The 22,258-nt window shown below is 38.2% G+C and overlaps 2 protein-coding genes across 3 annotated transcripts; both read right to left on the reverse strand.

Moving 5' to 3' along the window:
* Positions 1-3: 3 nt before the first annotated feature.
* On the reverse strand, positions 4-14,907 carry reep1 (receptor accessory protein 1). 2 transcript variants are annotated; one of them, XM_088318034.1, is made up of 8 exons: positions 13,480-14,907; positions 12,233-12,305; positions 11,033-11,109; positions 10,716-10,836; positions 10,309-10,422; positions 8,144-8,306; positions 5,353-5,531; positions 4-3,675 (listed from the first exon to the last, which is right to left on the reverse strand). In XM_088318034.1, the coding sequence occupies exons 1-8, from the start codon at positions 13,509-13,511 to the stop codon at positions 3,604-3,606; spliced, it is 831 nt and encodes a 276-aa protein (XP_088174160.1). In that variant the 5' UTR covers positions 13,512-14,907; the 3' UTR covers positions 4-3,603. The 2 variants fall into 2 exon arrangements, with proteins under 2 accessions (XP_088174160.1, XP_088174169.1); XM_088318043.1 differs by having other exon boundaries at positions 10,716-10,811; positions 13,480-13,554.
* A 148-nt stretch (positions 14,908-15,055) lies between these two features.
* On the reverse strand, positions 15,056-21,551 carry chmp3 (charged multivesicular body protein 3). Its single transcript, XM_088318056.1, has 6 exons — positions 21,292-21,551; positions 19,880-19,940; positions 18,664-18,843; positions 18,458-18,579; positions 16,838-16,952; positions 15,056-15,872 (listed from the first exon to the last, which is right to left on the reverse strand). The coding sequence occupies exons 1-6, from the start codon at positions 21,334-21,336 to the stop codon at positions 15,736-15,738; spliced, it is 660 nt and encodes a 219-aa protein (XP_088174182.1). The 5' UTR covers positions 21,337-21,551; the 3' UTR covers positions 15,056-15,735.
* Between the last annotated feature and the right edge of the window lie 707 nt (positions 21,552-22,258).

The raw sequence follows: 22,258 nt of genomic DNA on the forward strand, positions 1-22,258 counted from the left end.
CATGTTTATTGGCATGTCGTCACATCACTGCTGCTACTTTTACATGTAGCACAAATCAGTTTCAAGTCATTCTGGCCTGCCAGAACAAAAACTGTTAAGATAACCCTGCAAAGTGGAAGCATTTAATAATCATTGACAGATTCACATTAATTCACATAAGAATTCCATCTAAAGCAGGGCTGGGGAACCTTATTTATCTGCGACTTTTCGGTTTTATGACGTCTGCAGGGACTTACGACACTTATGAACATTTATAAAGCAATGATGGAATACATTTATTGTATATTTTGAGCATTTTTGGTTAAACATTTTGGCCTTTTTTTTTTAAATTATTTTTCAAAACAAGTGGTGAGCCAGATATAAAGCTTTAGGGGCTGTGGTTCCCATACCTAGAATTATCATGCAATGGTGACCCTTTTGGTCAAAGCACATACTTATCCACCTTTTATAGGAGCAAGAAAATTACTTCTAATACTGATACTACTAATGCCGAAAAACAATTTTCCCATTTATTTTTTTTTAAATCACAGCCATCAAAAGGATACTCAATGTGAACGGCGAGTGTATTTACAACATCCTTGCGAATGACGTGACGTGTAAACAAGACAATTGTACCTGAGAAGCTATTGTTTCAACGTAAAAGATGCAGTGATGACAGCAAAAAAACTACTGTGCGCCTCAAAAACTTGACAGTGAGACTGATGCTGCCCGAGGCTCAGTAACATCATGTGAAGAAAATGAAGACAAAACACTATGAGGGCCCATTTATACATGAAATACTCCCCAAATTTTTAAATGCTTGTTTTAGTATAATCTGTTTGAGCAAGTCAGTATAATAGATGTGTTATAAGTACATGAGTGTATTTCAGTTGTGTGATCTTTTACTAACATGTGCGTGAGCAGTAATACTAAATTATGTTCCAGGCAGCCCCTCATAAAACACATACAGTATATGTGATGAGATTGGTAATCTGCAAAATCTCCCTCAAGAATTCCACAGTAGAGATGCTCACTAAGAGAAATCACAGCCTAACTATATTTTATGCTATATTTTGATTTGCATGATCTGGCCTAAGAAATGACCCAAAAAAAAGGATTGTCAAAATCATTTACCCCTCTGTGAAAGTGACTATTACAACCGTGACGCCGCCCACAGAAGACACTGGGCATCTCATGATATACTGAACAGGTGCATCTCAATAAATCACAATATCAGAGAAAAAGAAGTCATATAGAATTAAAAAAAAAAAAAACAAACACTGCAGATGGCCATTTGATACTATTTAGTTTCAGGAATCATTCAGACAGATGTGAGGCCATCAGGGTTTGTAAGCAATGTGATTTCCTCTCCCATGGCTCACCAGCAGTGTTCAATAGGAAGATTTTGATGCTCAACAGCCTAAAGTTCGTACAGGTGAAGCTTTTTCGCTCCTTGAACCATCCTCTGAACCGGGCTAATGTTGCTGATCCAGCACAAGCCTCCGTATAGACTTGCCCTGGCTTTGCACGAATACCTGCTCCGAGAGTTGTTTTCAACAGAGTTGTCAATAGCAGGCTATGGATATTGTAAATTGAACTATACATTGTAGCAGTGTGAAGGCCATAAAGCATCCCAAACTGTCGCTGAACTGTAGCATGACACAAAAAAACCCTTCTTGCCAGGTTGCACTTAATTTGCAATGCTGCTCCAATGTTAATTGGTGATTAATGGACAGGGAATGTTTACAAAAAATGACACAGCCTATCAAATTCTGATATCTGTCAATGGATAACTGAAACAAAATTGCAAAAAAGAAGCGTTATCGTGATTTACTGATAAGTGAAATCTTGACAACCCACTTTTTGACCACTGAATTTTTTCAAACAATATTTATCGAGATGCATCTATGCATGACGCTTTTTTTTGTGACCGTATCTAGAATTGGGGGCAGTGATTGCTATTCACTACAGAGTAGCAACGGATCATCTTTGAACCGTGATCCATATGGATCAAGCATCACGGTTCTGACACGGCACAATCTGCGGAATGTTTGGTGAAAAAACTAACAAACTGCGCGTTCACATTAAGGCAACCATCGTGGTTCATGTCACTCGCATGTATAAGAACTTTTTGGCAAGTTGGGGTCAATAAAATATTTTTTTATGTTTCTTGTCCCCCACTTAGACATGTCAGGGAAGCTGCAAAACATACTCAACGAACACGCTGCTTCCGCTATGGCTAACTTCAAAATAAAGCTCACCAAATAATGCATTTAGTCATTGACGCCAATGCAATAGCTTTAGTTAACTTTTACTTTGGGGTTGGCCCTCCACACGTCGTAACGGCCACCATGACTTCCGTCTTCGACCTTTCGGCTTGACTTATCGCAATTTTAATTGACATTACATAGATGCCATTAATATCAACACTGCGCCATCCCGAAATTATACTCAGTCGCTAATTTAGAACGCCAAAAAACCGCGAGTTAATTACGCCGTCACTGTATCCGTCTCCAGCGTTCGTGGCTAGCAGCTTGTTAGCATTAGCAACAAGTGCCCGGCTGGAAGTTCAACAGCCGTTCCTCGGTTTACTTTTCCCCTCAATATTGAGGACCGAGATTACTTGGAAATGCACTCTCAATATTTAAGGAAGGGAGTGTGCCCTTGAATTGCATGCAAAATTAAATGTGGAGTTGATTTTTTTGTATTTATAAGCAAAAGTGTTTTCTAGATTAATCATAAACTATAATAAAATAATAGACAAAGTTCTATTTATATATATATATTTTTTAATGGCTGATCTGAAAAACGATCTGATCCATGACTCAAAATCCGTGATGCGATCCAATAAGTGACTTATGTGATGTGTTGCACCACTACAACACGGTGCAAAATGAATTAATGTGAACACAATATTTAGAAATAGTTAGGTCCAGAAATATTAGGACAGTCACTTTCGTTTTCCCAAAGAGCCTGTGTGTTGCCAGCATATCATGGCTAATCCGAAATGGTAAAGCCCATATTTTTGTGAAACCTGTCAAAGGTATAAAATTGACGTACAGTCTTCAGACATTTCAATCACATGTTGAAAATTGTTCAAATACTTGTGGCCCTAACTGTACTTATATTACTTGACGTCTCTCATTAAGGCTTTACTAGAGGTAATAATTCAGCCACAGCTGCTCGACTTTTCATGACGTGCTGTTTTTTAGGATTCAGATCAGATTTCTTTCCACTTTTAAAACGTTCACGACAGCAGCCGTGCATTTGACCGTGGCGACTTACACTTACTGTAGACAAGCGAGGTGCAGTACATTCTCTAGCACAAAAAACTAAAACTGCATGGCCAGACACACATGCAAGCGCCCAACCAAACCTGACAGAGAAAAAAAAAACTCTGTACACATAATGACTTCTATCTTCGTCTGATCTGCCTGAAGCTCTCATTTGTTGTCAATGCTGTATCGTAACTATCAAATAGACAGGTTGTCACAGGTCACTTTGGTAAAACCAAATTCCAAAGCAGTGCCGCTTCAGTCACGTAAGCTTCTTTTTTTAAAAAAAAATTACGTGTAGCAGCAGGCTGGAGGCAGCTGGAGGCGTCGATGTGCACGGCCCATACGCTCACATGGCTTCCGTGTTGGAACACACAGCGCTCCTGGATCTCGTGAGAGGCCTTAAGACTCTAAGAGGAGGCTATGGGGAGAAAAGCAAACATCAACCACATGATCACATGCAGAGAAAAACACTTGATGGTTCTTTTTTTCTTTTTTTTTTTAAAGTATTATTACTTCTAGCTCTAAGCTCATTCTTGCCATTTGGTGATGTACATTTCCTAAAGGAGCATTTTTCCCTGCACTGATCTAATAAACTTGAGGGTCCAAATTCTCTGCAATATAGCACGTTCATAAATACTTCTGGCACAAAAAATATATTTTTAAAATTCCTATTCACACACACACACACACACACACCCACACCCCCGCACACACACACAAGAAAAACAATGAGAAATAAAAAAAAATATATTTAGTCATATTTTGATACCTTAGTGACAATATTGAAAAAACCAGAGAGAGAGGGAGAGAGAGATTATTAAGTAATTATAATTGTATTGAATTTTATGGAAAAACAAAACTAATCCTGTTTTTCCAGAGTAATTTTTTTGTGGGGCATTTGTTTTTTAAAATTGTTTTTTCATTTTTTTAAAATATTTTTTTCTGAATTATTTCTTCCTGTTTTTTTCTGAATAATTTTATTTCTGTTTTGGGGAGTTTTTTGGTTCTGAATAATTTTATTCCTGTTTTGGGGATTTTTTTTCTTCTTCTGTTTTTTTAGAATTTCTTTTTTTTCTGTTGTAGGTATGCGGCAGGTAGTCCGCCATTAGCCAGTCTGCAAGACGACACTTAGAGTCCGGAGGTCAAAAAAAAATAAATCAAAAACACTGAAACTGGTTACATGGTTTTTCAGAATATATATCTTTTTTGTTTATGAAAAAAATGTTTTTCAAAATATTTTTTCTCCTGTTTTCAGATTTTTTTTTATTTAAAAGAGAAAAAAAGATAACAGAAAAATAAATCAGGAAGACAAGGAAAAAAAACATTCAACAAAACAAAGCTCCCCCTTCCAAAATAACTCAGAAAAACAGGATTTTTTTCTCCAAGTGAATGCAATACGCTTCCGTAGATTATAGCATGCATGTTGGGTTAATTTAAAACTCAAATCGTCAATAGAAATGAATGTATGTCAAAAGTCGTTTTGTCTTCATGTAATATTGTATGTAGTATTTCCAATCATTTTGGGAGTTAAAATGCTGAATTTCCAGGTAATTCAACAAGTGCCCTAAATGAAAATTGAATATTTCATATTTTACAGGATCAACACATAATCATTACATCGATGTCTTTCACTCATCTTTAATATTGTCAGGAATGTTTCCATAATAATGATTCATAAAATGTTCTACAAATGTAAATTTCCAGCTAAATCTTTGAAAATTAAAGATACTTGCAAGTGGTTTGCTTAACAGCTTCTCTCAAATTGTTAAAACAAACATGATACTCAAAACAATTACGTGGTGAAGCGTACTTATTCAGTCCACATGAAAACATTCTTGGCCTTCACGTGCCACATTTCCAGATGCAGTCACACATTGAACAACAAGTCCAATTTGTTGTAATCCACCATGAGTGATTAAAGTGTTAACTGCAGCAGGTGCACTGAAGCATGAAGATTATTTAGTGGCAGCATTTTCAAACAATTGAAAAGAAAAAAAGTCACTGGGTGAGTGAATGAGCACTCTCGAGGCGCATGGGAGCGTGTTAAGAGACAGGCAGCAGCTGAGCACTCGTAGTAACCAGGCAGTGTGGGTACCTCGGGAGCTTTTCTTTTCACGAGCCCGAGCTGAGGCGTGTTTGAAGCTCCCTCCCCTGCCTCCTCCAGAGCTGGAGGAGTGGGAGAAGGTGTGGAGCGTGGGGAGGAATCAGGTGTCAGCGACTCCTCTGGTTCCCTTTGGTTTAATGCCAACACCTCATAGTCACTCATGTCAAAATCTATAAAGGGGGTGGAGGTGAATTATCAAGTCTGCCATCGACTTACAAGTGACTGACCTGACAAAGGATTCTGACGTGTATAATTGCGAGATGGATCTTATTTTCACCATTCAAGTTGAGTATATTAATTAAGTGAGTCTAAACAACAATGAGGCCAGATAGAAAGGTACGATGTGATTAAGAATTTGCAGCAATGCAAATGTCTTTCAATGTTCATGACATTGAGCACGAGCAGTGAAACCACTGCTGACATTTATGGCCAACTAAGAATAGCCTTTGAGGACGTGTGACAGTAACTTTCTTATTGGCAGCTAATCCCATGAAAACATCCCGTCAGCATGAAGACTAAAATGCATTATGAACACAAACAAATGTCACCTATTGGTACACTTGCACCATCTCATGAAAACAAGCACAAGAGTAATACAAAAGACAACTAGAGATGCTCAAGACAACCACAACGTATTTAAAACAATTGGTCAACTTTTTCACGATGTGATGACAAGTGTAGCTTGGAGATGATTAATGGCCATTTATGTGTTTTGGCATGAATAACACACACCTCGCTGAAAACGACAGGTGGTCGGTTCCTGTTGGCGTGTTGGGGAATATTTGACTAAAAATGAGACCAAAAGTATCGTGACAATCACTTGCAAAATAAGCTCGCCTCAACTACAACAGAAGCAAAAGTGCTTTTGCACGCCCTTCTGACTAAAACGAACAGTAAAAAGTAGAAAAAGTATGAATGATGTCATTCAAAAAATCCAATCCATAACTTTTGTGTGACTACATAAAAAAGTCTGCTGGTTGACCTCTAACACGTACAGTGAACCCCCACCTATTTGCTTTTTGCAACCTTTTTTTTTTTTTAACGTGGAACCTACACTCAGCTATGAACTGGAAGACTCGCCTGTGATGCCAAAAGATGGTGCCAATGTTGAAGTGATACATCTCAATTGAGAGACAAAATTTTATATGCCGGGGAGGAGCTATATTTAGCCCAGGAAAAAGAAAAACACAGTCAAGCACGGGGACAACATGAAAACTCCACAAAGGTCAGTGCTAAGAAATTATACAATGCGGCAGGTGTAAAGTGTCTTGTCTAAATTTTTGGCCCATGATGACGCAAACATCATCGTTTCAAATGTTACCTGCCTGCACTTATATTTAAAGACATCGCATTGCTGTCTTATTTTAGCAGCACATGAATAAATAGCAGATGGAAAAAATAGAACAGGCGTGTCAAAGAAAAAACATTGTTCACTTGATATCGCATAAAGAACACATCCCCCAAGCAGCTACTGTACTTGCGAGCGTTATCACAGGACACGCTTGTCGATTCCAAAACAGGAAGACGGGCCAGGGGAGACGTTTCGGGGCAGTTGTAAACAGTGGGCATTCAGGAAAGAAGAGTCAGCTGAACAATATCTACGGCCTTAAGATATTTTGACAGCAGCACTGAGGTCGAGTGGAAGACATGCAGCATAGCGTGATAGTTGAAGGAAAACAAGAAGAAGAGGCGGAGAAGGTCCCCCAACTAAACCCTGCTCGTAGTCATTGTTCCCCATACAACAGAATGTATTGCGGACATTGGGATAAAACCTCCTGTGAGACATTTAGCTAAATTAGAGATGTGTGCGCATTGTTTTTACAAATTATTGACCAATCGAAAGTGTTTTAATTGGTTTGCTCTCTTTGTCAATGGAATGCTCCCGATGAAAAACAAAATGGAGTTTTCCTGCAAAGTGGGGATTTTGGAAGTATGAAGAAAGCAAAGTATGCCTGTGACTATTCCTACCTTATGGGTTGCTGCTCCATGTGTGCTAAAGTAGAGATTGTTGGAAAAATATTTAAAAAAAATAAAATAAAAAATACAACATCTGTGCTAATTTCCACAAGTCTGCCCTCTATGGGGTTTTTCATTATGTAATGATTAAGACAGCGGATTTTTGTAATGACAGTACTTTGGTGTTTAAATATACAAGGTTTAATTGTCTTTTTCAAATGTCCTTTTTAAAGTAAGATCTAACTCGTAATGACAAGTCAGAAACTTGGGAGATCTGTCCGACACTTTCAGGCACAGGTGCACACAAACAAGCTCGCTGATTTCAGAGGTTTTATTCATTTATTTTTTTTTGGGGGGGGGGGGGGGGGGGGTTAAAATTAATGTTATTTTTTCTTAATAAGTAACTTTAAGTGTATGGAAGAGATATACAACAAAATAGTTTCTTTAAATATCGCAGATTTTCACCTATTTCTGATGAGGCCTCATGATAAATGGGGCTTCTTTGTAATACAATCTGGACTGTTTTAAAGTTTCTTTACGGGAGGAGAATTTTATTCTAATCAGAGGCCGTTTCAGATTTAATTCAGTGAAGTCGTCCAAAGACCATACTAAACTTATGACAAAGAATAGAATGCAACAATGGAACACATGTTTAATATTATGAGCATCTATGAGTCGCATGTTTTCCAGGTTTTTCAAAAACAATTCCTCTCAGGTTTTATAAGTATTTCGAAGTAGTTTAAACACTCTTTTGGGCCATGAAAGTCCCGCAAGCCGCAGGTTCCCCACCCTTGCATTTAGTGGCAACATTTAGTGATCTGCTCACCTTTGTTGTAGCTCTCAGACTTGCTCCGCATCATGGTGCGGGCCCGGAGCTGAGCTGCGGCTTCCGCTCTCGTTGGTTGGGTGGAGCTGGCCGCGTCCACCTCGTACGCCGCCAGATCTTGCATGCTGAAACTCCTCAACCTGTCCGTGAGAACTCCTTGGCCCTGTGACACGATAGAGCAGCTATTCAATAGAAAGTCGTGAGAGACACAAAGTCCTCCAGCATACTGGAGCTGCTATCCAAAATGTTTACGCAAACTTCATCTTACGTTCATAAAACTAACAATAGTGAAAATGTCTTTTGTTTTTACGAGTTTTTGGGGTTCATTTTTTTGTTTCAATATTGCTGTACGTTTGTTCAGAGGAAGGAAGATCAAACAGGCATTTGAGAACTGTAGTTTATTTTATTACACAACAATTACTGAGCTTCACTTTTATATTGCACTCAACAAAAACTGCTCTTAAAACAATTTAAAACTATTTAAAAACAAAAAGCAAATATAAAATAAGTATCTTGAAAAATCAAAAATGATTATTCTTGGTTTCAAAATCAAATCTTGTCTCAGAAACTCCTGTGACCTGTCGTGTTAATATGATGCCCATGCGCTTGCGTGGTTAGTCTCCATGTATTCTGTATCCTTCAACATTCAAAAAAAAAAAATAAACATGCATGTTAGGAGGTTTATTGTCCTTAGGCGAGAATGTGCCATTTGTCTCACAATCAAGATCCAAAGCAATCTGGCATCAGAATCAGAATCAGAATCAGAAATCCCTTTATTGTCATTGTACTCAAGTGTACTCATATGATGCTACCGTTTGGGGAAAATGTACGCACACAAATGTTCGAAAAATATTACGAGTATTAATTCATTGACCACGCTCGCAACGCATCTATCCCTTATTGAAATAAATGGAAATGACATATAAGAATCCATTTCAGCATCTACCAAAAAAAAAAAAAACATGTATTGTACTGAATTTTCTAAAAACATATAGGAATAACCATGAAATACAACATGAAAAAAAATTGGGCATAATTCAGCGTTTGTTAACATCAAGCTAAGAGGACTTTCCTAAGGCAAATTTGGCTGTTTTACATAAAAAATGTGTAATTATCTTTTTATATTTATTTTGAAAGTAAACTTAGCATTAAAAAGCTTCTCTATATTTTTGCTCCCAATTAAAAAAATAACTAGAAACACTCATTAGTAGAGATGCAACAATTAATAGATTGAGCGGCAACTAATTGATGATCAAATTTATCGATAATTATTTTTGATGATGCTGGTTAAAAAAAATTATGACACATCTTAATCAGTGACTGAAATAAACTTTTCAAGATTCATTTTTTGTTTTTCCTCGAGCATATAGGTTTTTCATAATAACAACGATAATAAATGTTATATATTTAGTAACAATTAAAATAATTGGTTGATCAAATCTGTGTTACGCAAGCTCTTATCGGGGAAACTTAAAAGCAAAAAATTAAAATATCTCAAAAAATAATGTGCTAAAAAAAAGGAAAAACTATTTGAAATCAGCAACAAAAATAAATGTTGGGCCACATGAAGCCTTCTTGGATTAAAATTTATCACTGACTAGTATAATCGATTAATTGTAGATACCTTTTTTTTCCATTTAAAATTGTCCAAATGCTCAAACTTTTTGCTTCCCAATCGGAAATGTTGTCACATTTCTGTAACTTCGATGAAAACGGAAGGGAAAAAAAAAAGTTTTCGTTGGAAACGAATATTTTTTGGACCTATTTTCTGACACATTACAGACCAAACCGGTAAATGAATCATAATTAATTGATATTTGTGCATTTTCTGGACTGTCAAATTGAATATCGGGATGGAAATGAAATTTACCCAATTCTTTAATTAATCAAAAAAACAATCATCGAATTGATTATTGAAATATTCGTTGCTGCCCTACGACTCGTGTCACTCGTATCTCAAGGCAAAATCGTATTTTACACATTTGCATATTTTTTTAAAAACATCAACATCAACATTGAATTCAGCTTTATCAGTATTGTATTGTAAGAGATACCAAAAATATACACAGCAAAATCAATATTTTGCCCCACAGCAAATAGTTGACACCCTGACTTAAACTTTGATGTCAGAACAAAGAACAAAATACGTTCATAGTCAGCAGTACCTTTGTTGCGGCCATGACTGCAGCGGTGGCGGCCACATTCAGCCCCTTTCTCCCATAATGCACCAGCGTGTCATAGCTTTTGTCCTTGGCTTGGCAGATGTAGTCATCAATATCCTGGGACAAGCCACAAAACAAAAACACGTTGTGCCTCTTTGCGTGACAACTGTAGCTGCGTGATTAAGTCAACTCTGATCACACACACACCTCATTTCATCACAGATGCAGGGAAAAGGACACATAGCAACACGGCAAAAGTGAATTATCACAACTCCACATTTGTTCCACGTATTAATGAAGGGAATCAACAATACAAAGTAAATCCAAGTAGGGTGTGTTGTGTTCTCCTTCACTTTGGACTATACAAGAGGAAGTGGCAAAACAAAACAAAAAAAGTCGGGAATGTTCACCTTTTCTTTAGAGGAAAGAGTTGGATGGACAAACTTCCTGTAGAGCACACTGGAGCCTTTCGTGTAAGGCGACAATAACCACACCACAAAGGCTATCTTCAGTTCATAGTAAAAAGGAAGCCTGGAGTGAATGTGATGACACACAACCCGCACAGTCAAGAGACTTACTGGTCCCAATCACTTTCAATTGTATTCATTCAACAATACGTTTATTATGATGGTTGGGTGGCCATGAAGCCACACTATTAGCGTTAGCCTGTACAAGTGTAACCAATAAACATGTATGATATCAATGAAAGCATATTAAGACTACTTACCAGCAAAGAAACATATCGGTGAATACTTCCACAGATGTAAATAGGGCAAATATTATCCAATACATCATCCATTTCACCTAAAACACAGGAACATAATAGATATGGATAGCTAGCTAAAATAGCTAGCCCGCTGAACGGACTCAGAGACGGACAGACAGACAGACAGACAGACAGACAGATAGATAGCTAGCTAGATAGCTAGATAGATAGATAGAAAGTGGTATATCTTAAGGTTCAAGAAAAAAACAATTTAAACTGCCAGTAATTAAGCCAGCTGAGCTTCAGAGTCATGGGCGGAGAATTCCAGTATGGGTGCGTTATTATGTAAAGTAGTCCCACTGTCGCAAAATGTAGATTCCAGAAAAATCCAAAAAGCACTCCAAGCACTCACGAGAAACAAATATTTGTATGCATACAAGCTTTTAAAATGTTACAAAATATGTCCTGTTTTGTACATTGACTAACAGATGTTTACAGTAATTAGGTGGTGGTGTAATTGCGGGGTAGCTCAAGACACATTATGAGGATAATATTTTACAGATGATAATATCCCAATAGATCAATTTTGTGAGAAGCGGTACAATGTATTGAAAAACCATCCGTTCACGCACCAATTTTCTTAACTGTACTGCGCATCTCATTTCGGGTTGGAGTAAGCTGGAGTCGATGCAAGCTGATCAGAGCACAAATGCAGATTCGTACTCACGCTTGCATTTATACAGGCACTAAGGAAGTTCAACTCCTAATATTTAGCAAAACAATGGCTGATAACACTATGTTGTGAAGTTGTCCTGTAGATAGTTACATGCATGAACGTGAACGGCACTGACACATGCAAACAAAATCAGATGACTGAAATGCCCCTCCAAAATGTTCAGAATTGCTTTAATAGTTTAAACTGAGCACAAACTAACATTTTACAACATTAGTCTTGATAAATGGCTCACAGAATATATAATCTTGAAAAAAAAAAACACTTTAAGTGCACATCCTCAAGTGGCAAAGACAACCAAGACTGAATTTAATTTATCTCCTCCCCAACATAAAAAGCTCAATCGAGATGCAGCCCTTCAACGTAGTTCCTTGACACCAATGTTCGAATGACATCTTAGAGCGTTTCAGACAGAACACAAATACATTTGTGAATACTGAACGGTGAATATGCGAGGAGTTACCAAAGTAAAAACATTGTGCACTTACATATTCCTTCACGTCTTTGGACTTGACGGCTTTATAAGATGAGTAGGCAGGATATAGCGTACCAAACACAAGTCTGAAAGAAATTTTAATCAACATTAAAATGGGAAATTCACACTAAGACAATATGTAAAGCTATGAATCTACATACGTGAACAGAGTATGTATTAATTGTGCAAAGGTGAACATTGTAGTCGGCGTTAATCCCACCGCAGTATTAACTCATGCAAGATATAGAAGAACTATTTCCACTGACATCTCAATATTATGACTTTATGACACATGATCTATGACAATGTGCCTATGTCATAATGACGTCATGATGACGTCATATTAGGTTACAGCGCTTATGATAAAGGTTTACATAATTAGTCAGACCATGTTTTTTTTTTTCCTCCCCCTCTCACCCTCCCCAGTGAGACAAAGTTAGCCTGCGTGGAGACACCTGCGGCCCGGCTAAAGGAGCACCGTGGCCCGGCCAACAGCTGAGGGCGAGCCGATCAAGTTACTGACCCACATGCACTCAGCACAAATAGAATGATCACCATTTTGTGTATTGTACATACACATAGGCTTTCGTTTGGGCTGGGCTATTGTGAATGAAAACTCATGTAAATTTAATTGCCTTGTTTTGTCAGGCTCGACCCAGCCTTTACTTTGTAATGGCGCGCACTCATAGCAGGATTTTTTTTTTTTAAAAAAAGCTTCCCTAGTAATAATATATCTTATTTAATTTGTGGGGGTAGGGAAGGGAGGGTGTATATTTCAATGAACATGTCGGGATTTATTCTTTCCATGCTTTCAGTAAGATGACTGCTTGTAACCTGAGAAGGCTGACCCATCCCTTTTGGTGTTTTTTTTTTCTCCCCTCCAATGTAGGACATCAACACATTATTATTGAGTAACCGCCCAGTCACATCGGTGCCTCGCTTATTTGGCTAATGTGTCCTTATAACAATAACAAAACACCAGAGAGCGTCATGCAGCTACTAAACGCCTGGTAAAAATAAACGGGCCCACCTCTAGCATTCCTCTCGCGCTGGTTCATACAATCGAGTTACATTTGTGTTACATTTTGTCACACACACATGCATACACAAAAACACAATACATATCCTCCTGTGCTGTTAGAATCTAGGGAGAAAAGCGCCTATCGCACGTCGCCTTCCAAAAGGCGACAAAAAGAAGCAAATTCGCAATTATCGTCACGCTCACGTGTGAAATCATTTATTTTTAAATGAATGACTTACACCACAAGTCTGGAGATGATCCAGGAGACCATTGCACCGGAGAGGCGACGGAACGCGCAGTCTGCTGCTAAGGAGGAGTTTCCTCCTGATGATGACAGGCGAGTCAAGGCGCCCTGCGCGAGCACACACACTGACGCGACGTCACGCAGTGCCGCGTGTGGCCACACGGGGCACTGTTGCAACGCACGGTAACAGGCAAGGCTTCTCAAGTCCTTAAGAATGGCTTTAAAAAAATATTTTTAATCAGCAAATAATTTCAATCTGCAGTTTTTATTAAATTAGTGTAAGACACTTAACGATATACAAACGATACAAACCTAAAATAATAGTCTGGAGTGGTGCAAAAAAACGTTTTACTTCAGCCTGCAATTAAAAATGCCATTTTAGGATTGTAAAAATACAGCAACTGTCCACGTCTTCTGAGCTGTTGCTATGGAGAATACAGCTTTGATCAACTGCAAAGACCCGCTCCACTAAAGTCATTTTCCTGCAGCGCTCCATTTGATTGACTCGCACATCATTTCAACCAACATTGCGTAGCATCATAAAAATGCTACCTAACTTGGCATCCATTGCAGCCTGGTCATCCTGGAGGGGTGTGTCACCCACCTGCGGTCCCTTCTCAAGGTTTATCATTCCCCCCCACATGGGGTTTTTCCTTTCCCTCCGTGGGGTTAAGGTCAGGGGATGTCAATTGGGCAGGTAAGTAAAGCCCTTTGAGACTTGCTTGAGATTTATATAGAAAAAATTGACTTGACTTGATTAGAATTCACATCATTGAGCAAGTGTGCATAATCAAATGCCATCTTAGTTATATGTGCCATTGGACGTAAAGTAACAGTTTTAAGGTATTTAATGCTAGAATAATATATATGGCTTAGCAACACATTAGCAGCTAAATATATTGTTATACAGAATGTATTGTATATTGGAATACAGTATATTTTAGGTATATTCATAAATATTGGTACATAGTAATAATGAAATATATATGTGAATACTAGGTATAGAAAAGTCTAAATTTCCTCCTACTCCTTTTCTATCAGCTAAGCTTGTAAGTCCGGACTCAAGACTGAACAAATGGCTGACCCACTTTCTGACTGGGTGTGTCTTGCCAGGCTAGCTAAGCTATGGCCTTTTACTCTTCTTTTTTTGGTCTTAATTTTTTTCTTTTTAAATACACAAGTTACTGTTTTATACCACACTTTTATTTCTAAGTGTTCAAAATAAAATTTGTAAACATTTAAAAAAAAAAGCTCCTGAGTGGGATTTTAAACTCTTGTGAGCACAGAATCCTTTGAGTGTCAGCTACTTATCTGCTTGTCCTCCACCTGACAAGAGGAGCAACAAAAGAAGCAAGGTTTTGTTACAGTCAAACAAAAGCACCCACGGGAAAGCGTAAGCAGTCCATTTTAAGAGGCAAGGGAATTGCTTGAAATCGAGAGGCACCCAAAACACATTTGATCCAATTTGCTTCAGCTATGTCAGAGCGGCAAAATGTCCTGCTATACATAATCACGGGTTAACCTTTTGGGAAACAAAAGGAATAAAATATTGTTCATTTCAGAAACAGTCCTGTTGTCCTTAAAAGTTTATTTCCTTATTATTTTGCCCCACGTACATAGAAAAAAAATATACACACATTGCACTTCCACAATACAGATTCCCTGTACTAACCATCCATTCCAGTGCCTTTGCACTTTTTCCTCCTCATTCATGAAACAACTTTGGACACGTCGAGTGTTAACGCAGCACAAATTAGTTGGGGGGAGTATGCGTGCATTTTTATGACAAGCGTAATTCATATAATAAGGAAGACACCGACTGTACAGGTCTATTTAAAAACAAATGCACACACCAACTGTAGTGTATTAGTTAACAAGGACCAACTAGTGATGTCAACATTTTTAGTGACCATTTTGTCAATGGTGAGTTGGAAACAAACAGCCAACAATACCATGGTGTCCATACCATAGGACAGAAGAGGAGTAAGATGAAGCACTATAGGCACAGTAGGCTTTTCACACGTACATTATTTACACTTTCCAAACCTTCTAATTGACTTTGGATCGTAAATTTACCAAGGGTTACCACTGAAAATTAAAAAAAAAAAAGAACAAATCTTCTGACCAAATCAAAAGTGACATGAATGTCCCAAGCACAAATATAACCCCAGATGATAATGCGCAAATGAAACTAAAGGATTGCAAAGTACTCCAACAGCTCAAAGCTGTTTTGTCTACAACAAACGCCAACTTAGCTCCTGAGAGCGGCCAGTCTGGACTGCATTTCTTCAATGTCTTCCTCGGACTCATCATCCGAGGCTGCGGTGGCACCGGAGGGCATCTCGGGTAGGGCGTCTGTGACTTTGCTGGGCGCTTTGCCGAGGGCACCTAAACATAAAGCAGAGCCAGGGTGGATTTACGCTTCATGTGCAAGGTCCAAAGCAGTGTATGATTAACAAAAATCCTAAAATCTATTAACCCGTCTGAGTTTTTGCTTTTTATATTAGCATTAAGCTAGCAAACGCGCGTTACATGAAATTACATGTTATGGCTAAAATTTCAGTGTGCAAATTCGATATACTGTTTGATTCAACTTTGTTTCATGTGTCAGTTAAACAGTTCAACTGGGACTGACAATAAGCTTGAAACAACTAGGCATATTTGGCGAACGGAGAACGAGTGAAAATAGGTACTAAGGAATACTGTGAAAAGTCTGGTTTAATAAGTGTTTTAAATATGTTAAAGTATGTTTTAATAACTTTAAATGCATTCAGAGAATGTGAGACGAAAAAAATAAATATAGTCCCACTTTATCACAGATTATTACCCACTGTCTATAATACACAATACATTACAAATATTAAATGTTACATAAAACTCAGTTGGCTGAGCCCATTCTCTGTGCCATTGATTTAATTACGAGTAACCTAAGAATTTCTCCACTTATCGCTGTCGTCAATTGTTGCATATTTAACAATGGAAATCCTCGAATATACAGTCGCATATTTAGACCACATTTTGCTTTCACTGTAGTTTCTACTTCCATCGGGTGTTTTTTTTTTGTGTTGTTTGAGCAGTCGTAGGTCCGTACACGGCACCGATTGGTGTATTTTAATGAAAAATTAGTTTAGTTTTATTTACAATTGGAAGAGGTCTCATTCAGGACTGAGAACATCTAACCGTAATTTCTCCCCATCCTATGCCGCTAACCCACCCCCATGTCCGATATAAAAAAGCAAAAAAATAAAAATAAAAATTGGTCACATGAACCATGGGTGTAAATCGGGCCTTAGTCATATACGTGTCATTCTTCAACTCCAAGACAGCAAGATGCTCAGACATGTCATCATCACCTTCTGTGATCTCAAAGAGGATCTTGTCAACTTCCTCCTCAACCTCCTCTTCCATGTCTTCTCCATCTTCCATGCTCTCAAAAGTGTCCTCCAGCATTTCCTCAATGATTCCAGCCTGGAAACATAACACATAAGTTGCTCTATTTGGCTAACATCTAACTCAACAAGAGGGTCTTTTATTAAATTACAAGATGGCTCTCAGTTTATGATGCTCCTGATATAAGCCGTTTCAAGACTATAAGGTATCAGATATTTATTTGTTAAGGTATCTGGAGCTGTGCTATTTGGGGAAATTTGTTTAAGTGGAGAACAAAAATGGCAAAGAATTGAGAGAAGGGCATCCATTGCATCAGAGGCAATACAATGGCCTGCGAAAATATTCGGCTTTAACCTTGTGGCACATTTCAGGCTTCAAACATAAATATACATATGACTTTTTTTCCCCCAGGAGTCAAAACCAAAAGAGACACAAATGTGAAGTGGAATGAAATCAACACTGTATTTTATACTTTAAAAATAAAATAAATAACGTCATAAAGAAAGGTGGGGCATGTGATAATTGGCCTTGTTAATGTTAGTCACGCCAACTCACTCCAGAAGTTCCCTGATGAGTTCAAAATGATCCAATGTTGACCTAAACGATTGACGACGTAATCTAGCCTCAGTATGAACGCACCTGCACTGTGATGGTCTCAGAGGTCTGTTAAAAGAATATTGAGGAGCAAACAGCACCATGAAGACCAAGGAAAACACCAAGTAGCTCCGAGATATAGGATGCAAAAAGATTTCACAAACTTTAAACAGCTCACTGAGCACTGTTGAAGCGATCATATTGAAAGGAAATAGTATCAGACCACTGCAAACCTACCAAGACCGGTCGTCCCTCTAAACTTTCAGCTCAGACAAGGTGAGCACTGGTCAGAGATGTAGCCAAGAGGCCCATGATCACTCTGGATGAACAGCAGAGATCCACAGCTGAGGAGGGGGAATCTGTCCGCACTGCACAAATCTGGCCTTTTTGGACCAGTGGCAAGAAGAAAGGAATTTCCCAAAGAAATTTAAAAATAGTTTAGTTTGAAATTTGCAATTAAGCCACCAGGGAGACACACCAAACGTGGTCGGGCGAGACCAAAATGCAACTTTTTGGACTATATGCAAAACTTTTTGTTTGGCGTAAAACGTAACACTGCTTTTCTTCAGCAGCGACAGGGAAGATAGAGTTGATAGGAAGATGGATAGTGCCACCTAGAGGGAAATTTTGGAAGCAAGACAATGATCCTAAACATAAAGCAGCATCTACAATCGAATGAGCTTTTGCGAGGAAGAACGGGTAAAAATTTCAGCCTGTCGATGTGCAAAATAGACAGAAACATACCCCATAGACACGCAGTTGGAATCACAGTAAATTTGCTTTTACTTGACCACTTTTGATTTTTTATTTCTTAAAAAAAAGGGTTCACACTTCACGCTTGTGTCCCACTTGGTGTTGATTCTTCGCTAAAAAAACTCCCATCGTATGTAATAATGTTCGAAGCCTGAAATGTGGTTAGAGGTCAAAAGGTTCAACGGACAAATACTTTGGCAAGCCACTTTCCGTTATTTGTAAATATGTCTGCTGACCTTCATCATCTCCTTTGATAGATCTCGCATGGTGGCCTGCATCTCTGGGATTTTGATAAGACTCTGCATGGCTTTCATCACCTCTGTGCTCTTCTGCATAGAACCCGCCACGCGCAGTAAAGCTAGGAAAAATAAACAACAAAATATACCCTATTTGAAGGTATTACTCGAGTATAAATAAAGTTGAACTGTGATGCAAAACTCACAAAGCTGATTCTTCATGCTGAGTGTCACCGAGTTGAGTTGGGCTTTGGAGGAGTATAGCTTCGTGACAGCTCGTTTTGACTGAACCATCTCCTTAGCGAGAATCACACAAACATCCCTCTGACCCTTTTTGGCAGCATCTTTAATGGATTTCTTCACTTTATCCTGTTCCCTTTGAATATCTGGAAGAAAAGATGTGAATTTATTATTTTACATCGGCCGGATGTACACTGCACCATTCAAGTCACTCAATTCAGCAATTTTGCGCTCAACTGGGAAATGCGCCATGGCAGCCTCCATGGAATCAGAGATCTTCAGATCAGAGTCAGGTCAATTGCAGATGTGGAAAAGAGCTCTTCCAAAGCGAATGCAGTATATATAAACTGAACGGATGTATCCCAGGAATGCAATCTTGATGTCATCAATATGCACTGACTGGTGACTTATAAACATTCAAGGTAAACAATGAGATGTTTTGAATCATTTTAAAGTTGTTGAACCAGATCATCATTCATTAGTTATCCTCTGCCAAATTGTCCTAATTCAATTTTGGGTCAGGCGAGGAAAAAAAAAAAGATGTAATGACCTCATTTGCTTGTGACAAATTATCCATGTGACTACATACGTAGACAAAATTATTTGTACCCCTGTAAATGAAAGAAAAACCCACAGGAGTCATAGAAATAACTGGAAGGCGACAAAAGTTGCATTTTAACATTTTATGAAAGCGGTTCAACAGAATTATTTAAAAATAAACAGGACAAAAATCACGCTCCCCTAAAGGTAATATTTTGTTGTACAACCTCTTGACACCAACATTACATTCAAATCATTTTTTTAACATTGTTTTGAGACTTCTGGGGGAGGCCGCTAAGGATTAGTCCAATGTTTTATGCTTGGCCATTATTAGCTTTTATAGCTAAATATAGCGATTGTGGCGTTTAATCAGGTGTGTTTTGTAGTTTACGGAAAGTGAATGTGAATAGGAAATTACCCGGGTAATGAGCTTTGATTAATGTTTATGAATGATTAAACCTGTCATTAGCCTCTCTTCTTGCTCAGACTGGTGGAACGCAGGAACCGAAGTGCTTTAAAAGGTCGCAAGACGTACGGGGACGCAGGACGATTACTTTATGAATAAAGACGGACAGAGGATAGAAGATCTGGCAAAATAGGATTAAGTGCCCATCTACGGTGTAAATCGTGCGATTTCCTTACCTCTAATTTGTCTGTCAATCCCTCTTGATTCCTTCCTAATTTTCTGGGTCCACTCGTTTATCTAGAATGAAGTACAGGATGGGCCAGAAGAAGTTATACACTTCAAATTGAATTCATTTTATTACACGTCCATTTGTTGCAAGTATACAACAGTGGAACTTAATAAGGGAAGTCAAGCAAAAATCTTTACAATATGTTCTGATGCACCCCCACTTGCCTAAACACACATTCTGATTAATATTCTGTTTGTGGAGTATGAATTAAGCAGTAAAGTCTACCTGTCTTTTATCCATCTCAGCGGGCAGCCATTTTGCCAATTGCTGTCAACTGAAAATGCGTTCAGTATCTAAGGGCTCATGCTACATTAAAGGAAGGTGATAACAGACAAGGTAAAGTGTACGACAATGCCCCTTTGATTTTGGATGTCAGAGTTGCAGTTGGTGGAGACAACACCGACAATGTGATGTCACTCTGCAACTGCGATCCCATGGCGACATAAACCGTGAATGGCAAAACATAATTTACAAGATTATAATTGTATGTCATTTTGTTGATTCAAACTAACTTCATCTAACATGTGATTTGCACTGACTGCGCGCAGCTATGGCATTATCTTCCTTCGTGGAGTTATTTGGCAAAATGAGTGAAATGTTTTGAAAATGATATTTCATTATTTATATAAATGCAATATTCCTCAAACCTTTCCCGATAATTGTGAGACGTCCATCTGCATCCACTTGATTAAAAGCTTCTCCAGATGAAGTCATACTTCAATGAAGCATTGGTCAGCGTTTCAACACTGTGTCAAGGCAACTGTTATGGTATCAAAATAAGGTTTGAAGACAGGATTAAGGTTTCAAAGTAAGGTTTCTGGCTAGGCTTCGGTTCTACACTGGATTTTGATATGTACTAACGGTTTCAAATCCCGTTTTCTAGCCTGAGTTATTGTTGACAGGGTTAAGGTTTTAAATTAGGGTTTCAGGGCCAGTTGTCAGGGTTTCAAGTGCCGATGGGAGTGTTAACCTGGTAGAAACCCTAAAAAGTGTCGAGGAGACCATTCCTTCCTCCGCTGAATACGTTAATGTATGAAATTATACGTACATTTGGTCACTGTATAACGTCATGTTTACATCCAGATGATTGACAGCAGCCCAGCTTCGACGTTAGCTTGGCTAACAAACGTTCCATCAAACCGCGTTATTTATAACCGGCTGGTCCGTTCATTGAGACACAAACGCAAATGACACATGAATTCAAGTAGACGTATATTCGCCATTCAGCCATCAATGTGTTCAAAAAGGATTGCACCGTGAGTTGCTGAGCGCTAACGTTAGCAAAGTTAGCGCTATCATGTTTGACTTTTGTCTGAGGCTCTTAAAGGCTGTCAAGATTGTTTAGTGATCGGTGCTTACCAACTCTTTCGGTGGCTTCTCTGGTGTTCTACCGAACAGTCCCATTGTGCCAAAATGGCTTAAATATCGAGTTGTTAGCCTACTTGCTTATTGGACGTAGAATGCTACCAGGAAACAAAACACGATTTGCACTTCCTGTTCTCGCTGAGCCAGCTCAGTGCGGCTATTAGAAGGAACAGTCCGTGCTTTAATCCAGCAACAGTAAAGGGAATTTGCAATCAAAAGATATCCTATAAATACAGAAATATAACGACGCTGGTACTCTTGGAGTTATTTATCCGTCTGCATGCAACTCAGCAGAGGGGAAAAAACGACCTAATACCGAATGAATTTGTATTAATGAATGTAAACAGACGCCAGTATGCATTTTTTTTTGTAAAATATGATTTGATCAATTGCATTACTAATGTATTTAAGTTAAGTTGTTTATATGTAGTCAGTGATTTACTTTTAGGTGGATATTTAATTCGCTTTATATCGGAGATCACACGTGTGGGGTACAATTAACGGCTGCACTCATAGCATTGTATCCAGATTATTTCATAAAGAAAAAAAACTCAAGAAAGCAAACACTGCTCCAAGTGAGAATGTTATTATTATTTTTTTAAATATATATCCGGATAAATTTATAAATAAAAAAAACTCAGGAAAGCAAATACCGCTCCAAGTAAGAATGTTATTTTATATATATATATATATATATATATATATATATATATATATAGACGAATTTAGAAAGAAAAAAGTTCAAGCAAGCAAACACTGCTCCAGGTGAGGATGCTCATTTTTTATTTATGTATTTTTTTAACGATGAACATCATTAATTATCTTCGTCATCGTAGTGCTGTTGTGACGTTTTCAAAGGATCCCATTTCCAGCGAGTTCTAGATCGTTCTGTTATCGATAGCTACACGCGCCAATCACGTCATGGCAGTGAGGCTGACACACCAATCAGTGACGTGTGGAG

The sequence above is a fragment of the Idiotropiscis lumnitzeri genome, chromosome 1 (assembly GCF_059441095.1).
Source record: "Idiotropiscis lumnitzeri isolate Australia: NSW breed Sydney's pygmy pipehorse chromosome 1, RoL_Ilum_1.0, whole genome shotgun sequence".
In the NCBI taxonomy this organism is placed as follows: Eukaryota; Metazoa; Chordata; class Actinopteri; order Syngnathiformes; family Syngnathidae; genus Idiotropiscis; species Idiotropiscis lumnitzeri.